Source organism: Venturia canescens, chromosome 2 (genome assembly GCF_019457755.1).
Source record: "Venturia canescens isolate UGA chromosome 2, ASM1945775v1, whole genome shotgun sequence".
In the NCBI taxonomy this organism is placed as follows: domain Eukaryota; kingdom Metazoa; phylum Arthropoda; class Insecta; order Hymenoptera; family Ichneumonidae; genus Venturia; species Venturia canescens.
This window is the reverse complement of record NC_057422.1, coordinates 9,904,470-9,922,621: the sequence shown is the minus strand read 5'-3', so window position 1 is coordinate 9,922,621 and position 18,152 is coordinate 9,904,470. Positions and strand designations below refer to the sequence as shown.

At 40.0% G+C, this 18,152-nt stretch overlaps 1 protein-coding gene and 1 long non-coding RNA gene across 2 annotated transcripts in view; one reads left to right on the top strand and one right to left on the bottom strand.

The window, feature by feature from the left end:
• Positions 1-7,852, top strand: part of Tet (Ten-Eleven Translocation (TET) family protein) — an 83,905-nt gene extending 76,053 nt beyond the window's left edge. Inside the window, exon 11 of the mRNA XM_043411023.1 lies at positions 31-7,852. Within this exon, the coding sequence (XP_043266958.1) occupies positions 31-2,923 (2,893 nt within the window). The 3' untranslated portion in view covers positions 2,924-7,852. The remainder of the gene's footprint in view (positions 1-30) is intronic.
• Positions 7,853-8,779: 927 nt separating this feature from the next.
• The window catches only part of LOC122405914 (uncharacterized), a 29,655-nt gene continuing 20,282 nt past the window's right edge, over positions 8,780-18,152 (bottom strand). The window contains exon 2 of the long non-coding RNA XR_006259845.1: positions 8,780-9,195. This is a non-coding gene — a long non-coding RNA (uncharacterized lncRNA). The remainder of the gene's footprint in view (positions 9,196-18,152) is intronic.

Here is an 18,152-nt window from a genome sequence, read left to right as displayed (position 1 = left end):
AATTATTGACGATGTTGCTCGTGTTTGTAGATATCCGTGTGAGGTCCGAGTTCGCTCTGTGCCACTTCAGCCTTGTAGAAGGCATGGAAAAAAAAGGAAAGAAGACGAGCCCGATACCGCTAGTAACAAAAAAGACATAGCAAAAAATGCTGAGAAAATGATCGAGCCGAGTCGAACGCCGGGTTTCCAAGATCCATCGAGAACACCGGGACCTCGTGATCCTCAGTTGTCACTCGACATGGCAACAATGTTCGAAGGGATGGATGCACAGCTGCAAAGTTCTCAGGTGTCGTCGACCGTTCTCGATAGTCCGGTTTCGATGTACCAAGGATGGGGTTATCAGGGCGAACAGCAATGGGGACGTGGTGGCTGGCTCGATCAACGTAAAAATAATTGGTTGAATCCTTGGGGCGAATATCCTTTTGGTGGTCTTGAGAGAGAAGTTAAAGTTGATCCGGACAGTACGAGTTTGGATGATACGAGACCTCGAAGTGCTTTGTCTCAAGACGATGTTCACCGTCCGGGTTCGAGAAATTTACCAAATTCTACAGTTGAGTCACCTCGTGGACTTTACCCTCATTCGCCAAGAGGCCATCCTTTGTCGCCGAGAAGTTCACATCCTGGAACACCGACTGAAAATCCTTATGCTATGTCACCAAGATCTATGCCAAACAATCAAGAGCAAAAAATGGTATCACCGAGAAGTTCCGGCTATCCTCTTACACCAGGATCCTCGGAAGGTGGTTACGGACTAGCTTCACCCTCACCACGACCGTATCAAAATATGATGGACACGAGACAACCTAACGTGTCGCCACGAGGTAGTGGCTATTCACCTTCTTTATCACATTTGGAAGCGCTTCAACGGAATCCATCGCCTCGTATCGGATCTCACATGTCCATGCCGGGTCCGCCCGAAACTCACGTGAGAAATCAATCGCCTGTGATGAATCATCAATTGCACCATCAAAAAGCACCGAACGGTCCCAGCTACGATCCCAACTGTCAGCAAAAAATGTCATCACCTCGGCATATGCTTGATCACAACATGCAATCACGTTACCTTGGCAATCCGGGTCAAAATTGTATGGAAATGCAGAATACGGCGCGGCTCACTTCACCGAAATCACAAATAATGGATCCACAGTACGCAACGAGATTGCAACAAACGTATCCAATGCAGCAGTCGCTTCAAACTCCGTCCAAAAATCCGGATTACATGAATCCAACTGTTGAATCTAATCCAACAGAAATGATGTCAGGTTTCATGGGTATGCAGCCGTCCGGGTCGTGCATGGACAAACCGTATGCAGGAACAAATCCGGAATATATGATGCATGGCTCGATACAAATGCCTCAGAGCGAACAACATCATTCTCAGTCATTGGAGAATCAAGGATTTGCATCAATGAACAATAACAAAAAAGCTGCAAGAACGCATAGACAAACCGACGTGAAGCCTCCGGCATTCAACAATTTTTCACCAGCTCCGGTTGATCAAGTGACCAATCCCCACTGTGGTAACAATTGGAATCCGCTCAACAGTTGGCCCATTGATCCTGCAAAGTCCTCCGAACTTCGACCAATTCATCCAGCAGAACATCAGATGTCAACCGATCGCTCGCAGCCGCATCAGCAGCATCATCTTCCGGATCGTCAGAAAGTTACCTCGTGGACGGAGAGGATCCCTCAATCGGATCAGCCAAAAAATCAGTGTTGGGACAATATGAACGAACCTTCGCCATTCAGAGTTCCCAAAGGAAGGCCACCATCAAGAACGGCTGGTCCACCGAGCCAAAATCCAGCTGAATCAAACACCTTTCAAAATTCATTTTCCAAAACGTTCCTCAAACCTCCAGAACCTCTCAGAAACAACGGTACTTGTTCGGACATACCGCCCCACGCTGCAAAACCATACAATACAAATTTGCCTCCTAGTCAGAGAAGATCCGAGTGGCCAGAGGACAAACTCCGCGAGGGCTTCCATGACAGTAATAGACCGGAAATGGCTAATACTAACCAGGGCTGTTTGGCTTGGGCCGATGAGATGAAGCAGGTTCAAGATTTCCACGCAATACCAGGATTGGGACACCACGCTTTCCCTCAATATGGCTACCCAACTTATCCAGTTTTTGAAAAACCATATCCCAATACGTGGGACGGCTATAATTATCACCATCAGCCTTACCATCAGACGCCGGAATATCCGCCGCAGTTTTATCAACAGCCGAAGCGCGAGCCCTGCTTCCACTCATCTCAATATCCTTATCAAGGCATGCCGGCTTATCAAGGTTTGAATCCAGGCTGGGCGCGATGGGACGCTCCCCGGTGGGACCTCTACGGTCCGCCCTCGTACTTCCCCGTTTTACCGGAGCCTCCACCAAAAGCTGAACCGCTTGGCGAAGTCGCCGATTACTCAGACAACGAGGAATGTTTCAAAGATTCCCAAATGGGTGGTGTTGCCATCGCTCTCGGCCACGGCAGCGTACTTTTCGAATGTGCCAAGCACGAGATGCACGCTACAACAGCTTTGAAAAAACCTAATCGACTGAACCCCACGAGAATCAGTCTCGTGTTCTATCAGCATCGTAATTTGAACCGACCGAGACACGGTTGGGACGAATGGGAAGAAAAAATGAGATTGAGAAAACTCGGTGTAACCGCAGCTGCAACAACCACCACCAGCTCTACCGCCAATACCCAGGCTACTCCAACAACACCCGAGAACCCGAATGTCACTGGCCCAAATGACAGCAAACCAACGCCACCGCCACCCCCGCCGCTGCCGCACATACCAAACGTACCGAGTTCGCAATTCATGATGAGATCACCGACCTACACGACCATGACTTGGACTACGCTGTTCCCTATGCATCCGTGCATGATAACGGGTCCTTATCAGGAAGGCGGGGCTATAGGATGAACGAACAGTCGAGAGACACGATACTCTCCGATCGTCGTCGATCGTAGAAAATCGTTGGAGAAGAATTAAGAGAAAAAACGAAAGGTTAAAAGACACTAGGATAATGCTCGACATAAGTGTGTGCAATGAATACCACTGTCGATTCGACTTGTCCAGGATACAAATGTGGCGAGTGTTACATCTTGCCGAGAGAATTCAATCATTAGAAATAAATGCGATAATGTATAACCAGGATCTTTCTGCTGAACACAAACACGAATTTGACACGAGTAACATGAGCTAAGCGAAAGGGTTTTAACCAAACGAACAAACAATATAACTCCACTGCCATTTTTTCTAATTCCACGTTTTGCGTCATAAAGGAATTTGAATGAGAATAAAAGTGGTACAAAGATTTTTATTCGACTGCATATGCGTGTTACGAAAACATTCTGCTTTTATACGAAATCGTTTTTTGTTTAGACACATAAATAATGTAGACAAATAAGCCTGATATTTTGTGCGTTCCGGCTGAAATTCTTAGGATGAGAGAAACCTATAGAAAACAAAATGACTGTATGAAGCAGCTTAATAAGACAAAAATGCTCGCCGAATGAGAGGCAAGCAGATGATAATGATGAACGCCAGGATAAAGAAATTCCGTTATTTTTTTTTTATCCATAACGTCTATAAAAATCCTTCAATCTGTGTAATTCGATTCAATGTTTTAATATCAATTATTAAAAACGCATTCGACTCTTCGACGAATTGAATTAAAAACAGTTCGTCGATCGCTGATGTGAGAGCGATTCGCGGTATATCAGTGAGATGCGTTATAGTAGCACCGTCGTTTCATTTAGCCAATTAAAAGACTAGCTCCATTTATCATGATATACATCGAACACCGAATGTATTGCTCCAAGATTTATTGAGCAGATGAAATTTGTTTTACTCAAAGAAATATTTGAAATAAATATTGCTAAAAACGAATTTCAATGGAATAAATCTGGGCCTAATGGATTCGGGATTTTCGAAATTTTTTATTTCTCGTAAACGCATAGCTCACACGTTCATCGAATATATTTGAATGGCTAGTTTAGAATTGGAAGGAAGAGAGGCAGAATAAGAGAGAAACGAAGCGATAGGAGTCGAAAAAAACGGATGAAACCCTGGAAAACGAAGTTGATCTCAAGATTATTAATTACGATAATCTATTTTTTTTTACATTTTAAACTCACATTTGTACATTACGCTTCGTTGTCTCGTATTTATTTTTTAATGCTCGAGTGCTTTCTCTTTCATATTTTTTCTTTCGTTGCCTCGCACTACGGTAGATCGTACTTGATAAAGCACGAAATACAGACTAAACAGTCGCTCGTAGCGACCGAGTACAAAGGATCTTTCATTCTTTTTTTTTTTAAATTCAATCAAAACGTACGAAAATACGGAATGATTAGACGCATCTGCTCTAGACACATTATTATCATTATTATTATGTCTATTGATATAATTATGATTATTATTATTAATATTAAAATTATTATAATGGTATTGCGTTGCATTGTAAATGATATTCACGAAATGGATAGTTGAACGTCGATATTAGCTCTTTAAAGAGCGAAGAAATATTGAAGCGTATCGATAAAATTAAAAAAAATACTCGAACGACGAACGAATAAGTAACTCGGCAGTTTGGCTCAAGAAACGAGTGAATTGGAAGTTTTTAATTTTTTTCTTTAAATTCTCACAAGACTCGAAATATTGTAAAGTATAACAATTGTGTTCGTGTAACGAAATTTTTTTATTTATAATGTAATCAATTGAATTTTTCCTTTCATCTTCTTGTTGTACATATACTTAGACGATGTTCATGCGAGTCTCGGGCAAAAAGGTCTTTATAAATTGTTTTCTTTTCTTGTATCATTGAACCCGTATGAAATCGTTTTTTTTTTTTTTTTTTCATTTCACGAATTATAGATAATTTTTTTTTACAAAGAGCGATGATGACGTGGAGAAAAGCTGAAGATCTTGGATCGTGCAGCTGAAGAAATGTTTTTACTATTTATTTATTTGTCATAACTAAAGTTTTCTTCTTTTTGTATTCCTCAATACGTCGAACAACCCATGGAGGCGCGGAGGGGAAAAAAATTTAGCATGATTTTAGAAACGATTGTAATTGAATCTTACATATAAACAAAAAGTTGCGTTAGAATTTTAGTAACGAATGTATTTTTTAATTTGTTGTGGTAAGAGAAAACTTTTTGTGAACGAACGAAAAAATCGATTTATAAAAAAAATCGGCACAAAGTCTGCCACAAACCCACAGAAAAACGCATACAGACACACATGCAAACAAACACACACACATACTGTCCGTAGTATTATAAGAATCATTAATATATTATCATCCATTATTATCGCATATAAACGATTAGTAATATAATCTAATTTAATTGATTATTTATTAATTAAGTTTGACAAAGTGTTATTGTACTACTACTATTACTACTACTACCACCACTATTATTATATATCCTACTTTTAGCGGGGCGAAGGTTCGTGATGGAAAGTCAATGTTTTGAGAAAAAATGTGCAAATTTTTTTGTCTCTTCCCCAATTATCAACGTCACAGATCAACGTTTTCGATATGAATAACGATGACGAAGAAAACAAAAAATGCACATACCCTTTCTGGCATTGGTGAACGATCCGAACCAATCCTAATCTATTCCAAAATTCTCGGTAAGCTAAGTTTCGTCATGCTTAGGTTTTACTCTTACTTTTTTCTTTTTACATTATATAAATCGTGTAAGGACGGACAAAGATATTTCAAGTAAAAGAAAAAATACTCTACGCTATTATAATTATTTTCATTTTCCTTCCGTTGTATTTTCTTTATTGAATTTTTAGTTTTTATTTCTTTTCAAATGAGCAGTTTGAAGTTGATAAAACAATCGAAAGAAAATATTAGACAGAAAATTCTGTCGTGAATTCGCCGATTCTCATATAAATCATGTATCTAACGGTGATGAAGAGTACAACAATTAGCTAAAAATCATAACTTGAGCTTTGATATTCAACATTTTTTTGTCCATCGTAAAAATTTTGTATTTTCCTGATTTTACCATTTTTTAAAACAATTTTTCAAATCAATTCTGCAATATACATCGCGCACCGCACTTGACACGAGTATTTGATAAACACAATTGAGAGAAAAGCAGACAGACATCGGGGTCCTGTGAAAGGGCTACTATTTTTCATATTTTTCGAGCCAAAATTGTAAATTGATTGATATTTTTCGTTAATTCTGCGTTATATCGCGGGTTAACGATAATAATGGCGTAGCCGGATTTACGTAAATGAAAACACGTACTTCCAGATGTCACGTGAAACAAAGGAAATAATTAACGAATGCCGAAAGGCTTTTACGACTTTCTATAAAAGTTGACAGAATAGAAAACATTTTTTTTTAAACAAACAAGGAGAAAGAAAAAACAAAAAAATGAACATACAATCTCGAAGATTCACGCGAGGATGCCAAAATAGTTGATAAAGGTGTAATAATTAGAAGGTAAATAATTGTAATAATTGTAATGAAAACTATCAAAGCTAAAGTATAATTTAAGGATGAGAAAAAAAAATCATTTTTAAAGTAATACGATTATCGCTGATTGATTGGAAAGAAATAAATGAAATAAAATGAAATCACTAAAAAAATTTAATCATTGAATGACAGAGGAAAAAATTATGATAAAAAGGAAATAAAGAAAATGCAAAATCGTAAGAAAAGTTGAAAAAAAATTATGTATTTTTTCTTCCAATGCCAAAAAGATGCCATTTTGTTTTGTACGAAAATACGAATGAGAAAAAGATGAAAAAAAAGCGGATGTGACGAAAATAAATACAAAAAATAATAAAAATTTTACGTAGTATGTAGCGAACGTATGTAAGTTGTGTAACACGACAAAAACAAAATTATGTGTATGTCTCGTGAGTAAAAAAAACTTGTCCGCCTTATTATGAAGCAGAATACAACAGAAAAGATGAAAACAAAAAAAAAGTGAAACCATATTTGTAGATTACATTATCAGAGTTTGAAAATAAATCAATAGTAATTTTAAAAAATCCAGAGTCGTTGAATTGTCCACAAGTGCGTGATTGATTTAAAAAAAGCGACGATACGACAGATTCACATCTGTTTCCTTCGTGATGGAAAAGTGCTGCTCTCGTAGCCAGTTTAGTAAATTTTTCTTTCCCCATCTGGTCTTTTTTCATTCGGGTATATCGACACGGAAAAAAAACCCAGTAAGACTCGTGCTAATAATCGCACGGGACGAATATCAGACAAAACGAAGAAGCAATGTTGAACGAAAAAAAAAAAAAAACGAGAAAGAAATCAAGACTCATCTCGAATTTTTATCGATACAATTTTCATAATTAGCACGAATGACGAAAAAAAAACGTGTAGAAGTAAAAAAAAAAACGATGAAAAAAAAACTACAAATCTACGATATTTGAGGCGTTGTGACATCGCCAAAATATTATTATGTATAGATAATAATGAAGACATTATTTCTGGTTGATCTAAATGACAGATGTACGTTTTTTGTAGGTGTGTGTTGAAAGACGATAATACAAATGAGGAAAAAAAATGAAATAAAGATAAAATAAAAGTAAAAAAAAGGAAATGCCACTTACGGTCACATACCATATTAGTAGAATTACGCTAAGAAGACGCTAGAGAGTAAACGTGGGAGGGGGGAGGGGGGGGGGGCGTAAGTATAAAATTTAAGTGATTATGAATAAAGAAAAAAAAAAATGAAATGAAAAATCATGTCGATCGTTATTTGTCGATGAAAATATGTTTAGACAAAAGTACATATGTCACCTGTCATTGTGAATATATATATGGTAAGGAAGATAATAAATACAAGAAACTTTTATGAATAATTTTGGCTGTTTGTTAGTCATTGGGCCCCCCGAATCACAAATCATTTGTTTTTATCTTTGCTCGTAAATATATCGGAAGAATATTGGAATCGGTCAAATGTCCATCGCCATTAAGGATCGCGATCTTGAAAATTGCACGTAAATCTTCAATTGTGCGTCAAGCCTCAACGCAATCAAAGTTTTATGTTATATACGCGAAAAAATAATAATCGACGAAGTAATATTTAGGAGACAGCGTGGCAATAAGGAGCACGCGCAGCGTAATTGTTTTTTGTTGCAAGGTTTTTCTTACACATGCTATAAGTTATGAGACGTTACGAATGGACCTAGCAGATTCATAGTGTACAGAGAGTTCACCACGTCACATACATCACGAACTCGAAGCTTCGGTGAGTACTCAATGAAATAAAAAATAAAAAAAGCACCTGAAAAAATGGCCATGCGCGGGGGTTGTACCTGTTGATGATCGTGCTGCTGCCGCATCTCCTCTCAAATACCCTGTTGAAGAAACCCAAGTAAAAACAGCCACGGACGCACACGCCGTTAAAGTTTAACGTCGCGGGTTTACTGCCCCCGCTGCGTTAGCCGCTCGGTTATTATCACACGAAACGCATTTTTTCATTCGTTCTTTTGCCTCTTTCATCATGCCACAAAATTCATGGCATACCTATACTCTCCTCCGGGGCTCGCGAACTCTTGCAATTTTACGACCACGAAATACCGCACTTGGATAGATTTAACGTCATTACGCTCTGCAAAGATTTCGGTTGTCGTTACTTTTCCAAGAGAACGCGGAGAAAGCCGAAAGTGAAAAAACATGGCTCTGTGAGTTCTTAAAAATGAGTACGTTGATTGGTGCGAAGCTGATCGTGAAATGGGGTGACGAATTTTATTGCTTTCAAACGTTCTTTTTTTATTATTTTTCCATTTTAAAGTTCTAGAAAACGTTCAGTTTATTCATTAAAATAAAATGTTCTATTGAATTACAATGCTGTTCAGCGATACGGTAATTCCAACATTGTTTTAACAACGAAATTCCAAGCTCTGAGCTAGCTTTTCAATAATTTTAATCAATTTGAAAAACGAACGTGCGTTTTCGCGAATTCTACGAAACGATTGAAACACGGGGAGTCTCGTAAACATATCTGTGGCTTGTTATGATTTCCTTGAGAATAAGTACTCGACGAGCTCTTCGTTTCGTTTGAGGACGAAAACCGGTCAGGAATGTCAGAGTTTGAGATCCGTGTATCGTCAGTAGCATAATCGTTGTCATCAGCAAGATCGTCGTTGATTCTTATTCCACTTATATTCAATTCCAACAGTCGATGCACGTGTACATTCGTCTGAAACAGAATAAAGAAAACGAATTTTCGGTATTTTTTAAAATCAGGATTAATGTTAACAGCCCGATAGTTTTTCATAATAATTTTTTAATTTCCCGAGAAAGGAAAAACATACTGAAAATAAATGAAGAAAATTTACGAAATTTCCTTCCGAAAAAAGTCTTTCGAAGTGTGCAATCCATCGACATATAATTTCACGTTAAAACTGTACAGTGTTGGACCGTCTTATTCGAACGATCAGAGCACCCTTTTTACTCTCAATTGTTTAGAAATATTTGCTAACAGAGTAAGAAGCATGAAACGTTTAGATTTTGTCGTTCGCGATCGGCTCGGTCTCCTTAGCAAGAATTCGAGGATCATCGTACTCGTTGGGTGAACGTTGGGAGCTCTTTGGCCATTCCGGAGACTGAGCAACAGCAACATATCAAAGGTAAGAGAGAGAGAGAGAGAGAGAAGGAGAAGAGAAAGAGAGAGAGAGAGAGAGAAGAGTTCTGCGTAAGCGATAAATAATGGATGGCCGAGAGTGGACGAGGGTTCGATGCAAGAGCTGCTGGCCTTGGTAGCTTGTCGGGTGGTTTTTGTCCTGCCCCGGCACAAGCCCGTCTTCTTTCCCTCTCTGTCTCTCTTCCTCTTCATCGTTCTTTCTCACGCACTGTTTTTCTCTTTATAGCCGAGTGAGAGTGTACATACGTGATCCAAATGCCGTGAACTGTCGTCTCTCAGTGAGTTGCACGCGTTCCTGACGATCGCTCTGTTTATCGGTAATTTGTGACTTCCGTCTAAATTATCGCACTCTCCCGCCCTATTTCTTAACTTTGATTTCTCAAATAATTCATTAACAGAAAAAATTTCAAGTCGCATGGAATATTTTATATCGAATTTTGCTTCAACAATTCTTGTTTGGATTTTAGTCATTCCAATGCATCATTTTTTTTCACTATCGTTGAGATTTAAAAAAAATCGAATCTATCTGAATTCTTAATCATTTTAAAGACCCACACGCTCGATTCTCGGTCGAAATAGAAACAAAGGGAGCAGTGGGGCGCTGAATGGGACGGCGCGGAGTAAGAAGTGACGACCGTCACCGATGGAGATAACGACGAAAATCTTTCTGGCAAATTGTATTCAGACCCTGTGTGAAAAAACTTACCCGATACTTGGTCAGATTTAGACATTTGAAAGACATACATTTAGAAAAATTTGAATGAAACAATTGCGAGATTCGTTTATGGATTCCTATTGGATGAGAATAAAAATAGCAACATTTCGTGAGATTTCCAAATCTCCAAACTGAATTTGAGAGAAGAATGCAGCTCCATGGTTTGGAAAATGCGATCCAGAATGCCACATGCATTGAAATATTATGATCGGATCTACACGTCAGTATAGTCACTATATGCAACAGATGCAAGCAAAGAACGAACGGCCATTACCCGCTTTATCTGCCCCTGGGAATCTTCATTGTGTAAGTCACAATTAAGACTAATTAACAATTACATAAATCACCTCTCTCGCTCTCTCTCCACAAGGGTCTTTGGGTTCAAAACTTTAGCTGCTAGAATACCTTAGGTCGAATATACCTATAATGCCAAGTTCGTGATAATATTCTTTCGTCCGCGAGGTCCTTGCCACTGAATCGATTGTTCTTCTCCCCTGTTATATCCTCGGCTGTGCAGGTGATATAGAAAAACCGACATAGAAGCAACTTTTCATTGCGTCGATATATCCTTTGCTCTAATCTGTCGTAGATCTTAGGCAATATCCTAAACCTCTCGGTAAAATGGTACTTTCCACTGCGGGGCCCTCGTTTGCTTTCTTGATAGAGAAACTTGTATAAGGTATCTGCAAACTCGATTAAGATCGAAGAGCGAAAGCAAGCGAGGATCGATGACACGGATGTTCATACGTACATGCACGTATTTATTACATTACCTTACAGTACGTATGTATAGAAGCGTTTTTTTTCTCGTTTACACTGAGCCTGAGAGGTCGTGTAAGCTGTCGAATAACATTTTTTTCAATCTGATCTTTCCAACATTATCTCGACGCCGACTTGTCTCGAATTTTGTTTTTCCATTAGTTGAGATCGCTGGCAGTCTCTTTTTTTGGGTCTCGCAATCATTGCATACCATTTTCCGCTAGCATGTCGAACGTTATCGAGTGCATGATTCGATCAAAAGTTGTCGGAAGGTTACGATCAGCGGATACAAGAATTTTGGTATCGATACGCGATCAAGTTCGTTGGCCGCGACTGTTCCGCAGCCGCATTCGGGTCCACTCGGCTGACCAATATCACACGTCATATGCAGCTTCCCCCATCACGAGCGCCATCTCCGGCACATGAGGGAAATACGGATACACGCGTGTGCATTCGTACGGAGGGGCGGGCGCGCGCGCGAAAGTCGTGGAATGCAGTCTGCACCGGTCCAGGGGAGAAGCGGAACGAGAGAGAGGAGAGACGATCCCGTGTGCGTATCGGGAGTCTTCGAGTGCGTCGAATCTGGAATAAAATCATTCGGCAGGACTGCATAACCTGCGAAGGAAGGAACCTTGTGAGCAGGTAGACGCGATCGAAATGAAAATAAGACTCGAGCCTACTCAAGAATTTCATCTCGGTCCTTTTGTCCCTCGATATCATGATTTCTTTTGGTCTTGCCCCGTTCGATTCGCTGGCCATGGCAGGTGGCATGGCTCATGATTTGAAATAGCAATATAATGTGTGTAATGTAGATCCGTGGATAGCACGAAAGTGCACATACATATCGTGGGCTTTTTATTGCCCAACGGGAAGCGTCCACCGCGGGGATTCATCGCGAGACACGCCCACTAGACCATCGTGGTTTATCTTGAATTGTATATACACACATCGCACGTGTAGGCAGCATGGTATACATTGATCTGCTTTTCATTTCGTTCATCGAGATTTTCGTTCCAACGCGAACACCCTCTATTAGCTGCTATTAATAGTTTCGAACAAAATCCCCTTCGGTTCTCATTTTTTTTGGCTGATATGTGAAACCGTCTCGCAGTCGATCATGTAAAATGGTTCACCTGCTGAGAGAAATACGCTGAGATTGTCGGACATGTGAGATGATTCATCTGTTAAGAAAAGTACGCCGAGCTTCGTGAAATATCGAATATGAAAGTGAAGCAGCGTCGTTTGAATCTGTTATCTCCTGCAGTCATCTCGATTGGTTGCGAATCATTGAATGTCTTGTGGATTTATTTGGAATAGACTCTCAACCCTTAGAGTGGAACAGACAATTCGAGTAACGTGATCAAAGTTATTCGTATTTTTATGGCAATCGATTCACGACGACTGAAACAATTCTCACGATTGCTGACAGTGAGACTGAAATGTTTTCTTTAGTTGAAGAAATCTCAATGACGTCATTCGAAGGCGAATATTCTCTCGTTAGAAATATTCCATGTTAGTATGACTTTTGACTCGAATATTTTGTCAGAGGACATGGTCTTTCAGGATGCACAAATCGAACTCGTGATTTCCAGAAGGTCCAGACTCGGGATTTCGTGATCTTATCGACAAATAGCACGGGGCCATTGAATATTGTCGCTTAACTATGTTTTTTCAAACTGTTGAATCTGGATCGAACGTCAGGAGATAACGACGAGCAAAAAGAGGCTATTCACTGGAAACATTTATTACTGGTTAGTTCATGATGTTTCGGCCTTCGTTAGTCCATTTGGAGGCTCCGAGTTCCGCAACAAGAAAAGCACATACACACACCGGACTCGGTCACTTTTGCTCCGATTCGAAACGATCTTACAAGATCGGGACGCACAACGATGTACTACGTCTGTGCGTTTCGATTGCCTTGTCAATTCGTTCAAATCCAGTGTAATTGGGTGAAAGTAGCGACTTGCACTTGATGTTGCATCAATATATTTATATCCTTATCTCGAGCTCTATCTTGTGTTAGTCGTCGCACAGGACTTGCATTCGTATAAAACGGAGTCGGTAGGAATTTGGACCACCATGCTAGTTCCGGTACAATGTCACTTAAATAAATGGACCACGAGCAGGTACACGTTGATTAACGAGTAGCAGTTTGCGTTGAATATTTCTTTTACTCTGATTCAAAGGCTTTGATTTTTGGTAGATTTGAAATTATCGTTATAGCAAAGGTAATAAACGAACCGGGTTTCTGTTGCCCGGTATAATGGCATCAATTATTGAATTCAATTAACGTAATTACAGAGATTAAAAAGGCTCGTTTTATCGATGATTATACAACCATGGAAGGCAAACATGACTGCTCTTCTTTCCATCTCGATGGGACCACCAAAAGCGACGTGGATACATTCGTTTTTAAAACCCTCATTTTGTTTTTCGGCCAACTCGTTCACAGCCTTCGTCGTGTAAGAGCCAGGCGATATAAACACGAAAGTTTTGCCGTAGTAATTAAACAGCGTACCGTTCCTCTGCACCAAGTTTTCGTGAAGGGCGACTAACGCCCACGCCTCTCTCCCACGGTCCCTTTCATTTAAATCTTTTATTTTTCCTGCATTTATTTTTTCAACCTTCCCTTCGCTCGGGCAGTTGCACTCTTCGCGATTTCGTCTTCTCGGACACGCCATTTATTTTTCAACTTCTATGCCAGAAGGGCCGGTCTCGAATCATAATTTTCATATTCTTTCGTATCGGATACGATGATTTTTAATTGACTGGTGAAAACTGTGTTTGTCGAAGAAGATAATAAATATCGTGAGATTCAACTATTTTTGGGCTCCATAAATCTCGAACCATTCGCGGGTCGATGACACTGCAAAGCTGAATATTCCTCAGCAGCATTTCTGCAAGTGATTTCTTTACTTTCTTGTAATTTTTTATATTTCCAGAGTCTAATGCTCCGAACGAGGGAAATTATTTGAACAAAGATCCTCGACGTTCTTCAAGGCTTGAATTTTAACATAGCACTAGTCTGCCCAGGATTCTTTCGTTCGATATTTCATTCCGTTGAGAATGACAAATATTTTGTTGTGTCTCGTTCATCTTTCGCAGTGTCAGAACAGGAACCCCGAGGGATTTATCACTCCTCTGGATCTAAACCAACTCGTGGAGGATCAACTTTCAAGAATGTGAATACTCCAGGAACAAAAATACACTCGAACACATTGACGAGGATCAGTGTAAGTGTACTCTTCAGTACGTAGGAATTAAATTGATTAAAACAGAAATCGTGTAAGCTATCATTTAGTGACATTTGACGAGATGAAGATTCGACTAATTGCACCCTTTCTAAATATTTTGAAGTATAAACTGAGAGCCATCTGTCGTGAAATGCTCTGTAAATACTCATGGAGAATTATTTTTGATGACACAGAATGAGGCAACGTCCGCGTTCTGTTTCACAGTAAAAAAAAAAAAAAAACAATATTCCATTTCACTCGTATTTATTGTCAGGTACAGATTTTAATATCAGTTCACTTTATTATTGAGTAGAGACACGAAGAGAGAAAAATATTTGTGTATTCATTATCGAATGTACAATAAACCCGATAATTACACCAATGAGATTCCATGATTACGTGTTTGTGGATTGAAAAATGTGATTGTACATTGCAGACATTTAACGAGTCTCGTATATTCTGAGAATTTTTTCTCAAATATATAGCACAATGTTTCAAATAACTGACAGAAAACTCGGAGCTCTGTATATAATTATAATTTTTACCACAGCGCCGGGTAATTTATATCAGTCGTTCGTTCCGTGCATATGTGCATATACACAAATGAAGTTTGAGTGTTTGTCTAGCGCGTGCGCGCGCAGATGAAGGAGAACAGGACAAAGCTTGGCGCGAGCGTCATTACTCTCGTTGTTAGAAACAATAGCATGAAAGGTATATATTTATAAACGCATTGGCAAAACATTTGCTCGTACGCGAGTGTGTTCCCTAAGGCAAAAAGGGCTGGACCACGGCGTTCGTTTCGTTCGAGAGAGCTCACTCCTACCTCCCTCTCCTGCCGCTTTTTCTCTTTCTTTATTTCATTTCTCCAGTGCTTTTATAAATATACCTTGTGACAGGCTAAACGGCGATTGAGCTATGTTTTATGTCCTGTTCGGATTCTCCCTCTCGCTTCCTCCCTTTCTTTCTTTATTTCTTAGACCCTCCGGAGTGAGTAGAGCAAAGTGTACGAAGTCGACCTACGCCGTGGTAAGTAAAGAGTGCTTATTGGTAGACCACTTGAGCGTGGTCCATATGCTAACGTCGCAGAGTCGTGGGCCCCGTGAAAAACGATTGAATCTGTGAAAAAATCGTCATACACGTCCGGTTAAATAGCAGCTGTCAATTTTATTCCGACTTCGTAAAGTCCACAAAATAAACAACTGGAATGCCATTACCACACACACTTTGCCATACTTTTACGCATTTCGCAGCATCCCATCCTTCGTACTAATGACGCAGCAACAAACTAGTGACCTTTTACTCTTTTTTTAGTGTACACTTCCACATTATTACCGTTTGCCGCAGAGAGTTTTTACTTTTACGGATAATTACTTGAGCATTTTGCATAGTTTATTCCGACAGGTATGCGCTGGATACGTCGATAAATCTATGAATATTCATTGGTGTCTGTATATAATCAATGACGTTACAGTATTTCTTTTCCCCCGCGATATACTTACCTCAATCTCCTGCGGTGTACACGGAACTTCGAGCGGAGGGTTCGCTTTTTTGTGTGCGCTCGCGGTTTTAGGCGTATGTAGAGTTGAGTTTTATGTGCTTGGTCCGTTCCGCAAATGTGGGGAGGGAGTGAATAAGGGTTTTACGAGCACTGCAGACTAAATATCCGGGGCATGCTCCAGAAGTACACCGCGCTCAAGTGTATGGGTATTTATACGTTTTACCATAATCCAATTTCAAAGAGGGCAAGCTCTTATTACGAATAAATGAACTTGGAGGCTTTGACGGTTCTCAGACACTTTGATAAACAACGAATGCGATAAACACGCGGAGTTGCCGAGAATAAAATCGCTTTTGTTTTCGGCGCGCACTCGGAGAAATTCATTCGACGGAGAAACCGAGAAAAATCAGACATAGACAGACAGATGGTCGGACCTCACGAGACGCACGTGCCACCGGAATTCGAAACGCGAGGCTCTGCTTCACCAACTTGTTGGTCCACGTTATTTGCAATCTGGGACCACAGGTCGCTCAGAGCCTGCCACGCATCACGAGAATCGCTCGAGGCACGCGCGACCGTTAACCTACCATCACTCTTGTATGCTGGACACACACGAATCCTCAAAGATGCGAGAGCGAGGCTAAGAGAGCCAATGATGATGATGATGGTGAGGGTGCCTGGCAACCTTCTCTCCTGACCGGATTCACATGGTCTTGCTGCTTCAACGACAGAGAAACTTTGGTTAATGATGACCAAACGAGTAATGCGAGTCCTCAAAATATTGCTACGTATGAATAAATCTCGTAAGATTTACTCAACGCCCAGTTACAAATGTTGATCCAACAGTTGATAAATTGTTGCCAAAAATACATTTTTTTTCAGGTTAATTAAAAATGATTAATGTCACTTGGTTAGAGGACTCTAGCGCCCTATAAATAAATTCAGATTTAGAATCCTTTGCTACAACACTCCTTTTGTAAGAAAACCTTTGTCTCAAATACATTCGACAAGTACCGAACCCCGAAAATGGCAATTGTCATGGGATTGAAAAATAATCAAAACTCTTAATAAAAGTTGTACCGCTTTAAAGTAGTTCGGCCGTTCGATAAAGTACGGCCCACTTTTTTTTCTGGTAAACGATAGTTTAAGGTCCCCTGATAACGTGAAGGACAGTTCCGGGGCCTCTTAAGGAGCAAAATTTGTAATTATTTCACTTACAATTTTGAGTTTTTAACACGGTACCCTATGCGAGAACTCACAATAATATGAATTGTGAAAAAATTGTAGGGTGTTCGAGCTTAGTCAAGCTGAAGTATAAATTTGATCTTTTACGACATTTTTAAAGCATTCTATAACATTTTTATTATAAAAATATTTTCAACGTAAGTGTTTATCAATTCTATTAATAATTTAGACTCGAAATGAATGAACATAAAGTAGTTGTAAACTTGGCTAGTTATAGATATCGGCCGAACTACTTTAAATGAAAAAATATGTGGAAATTACGAAGTAAAAGAGGCTCGTATTCCATAGTAAAAAGGTGTTTTTGGTTAAAACGAAAGGAAACCATATCTCAAAGTGATTCCCGTTGTCCCAAATATCCCGGTGCTCACTCGTATATCTCAGACGATCGTTCGGATACACACTCTTGTCGGAGTTTCGCGAGCGCGATATATTCGTAAGCACTTGTGTGCGTTGGGAAAGAGGCCTCCTTTTTCGACGACAGAATTGGGTCTATAGGTAATGCGGCTCTTTCGTCCGAGTTCGAGTTCGAGTTTCAGCATCAAACGGAGCAATCTGGGCAAATGGTACGTATGTGCGTGTATACAACGCGTAATGTACGTACGTACAACAAACTGTTACAGAGAGCTGATACCGGAGCGACGTCGTCGATAATAATGCCGGACGGCAATTGCCGTTCCCGACAAACGCGCCACCGCGCTCGCGACGCTCGCGAGAAATACTTTCGGACCGGAACTTCCTACTTTTTGAGCATGCGGCCTCCCTCTGCTGTAAGAGAATTCGTATGCTTCACGTGTGTGCGGCGGCATTCGTCGCTTTAATATAGACGACACCGATAAGTTGACATCGCGTATTCGAGATTATTATCTGGCCACGAGATCGCCGACTTGGTTTCATTTTAAGGAGCTTTCTTACCTGTCGACTTCTGATTATCCGTATACGCTCGCCTTGAATAATGTATGCTGTCACATTGGTGATAATTCTCATGCCAGATTTTTCAATTATTTCAATACTCGGAGAGCTGTCAACACGGAATAATGCGTGTAAATGTGATGAGAAAAAAGAG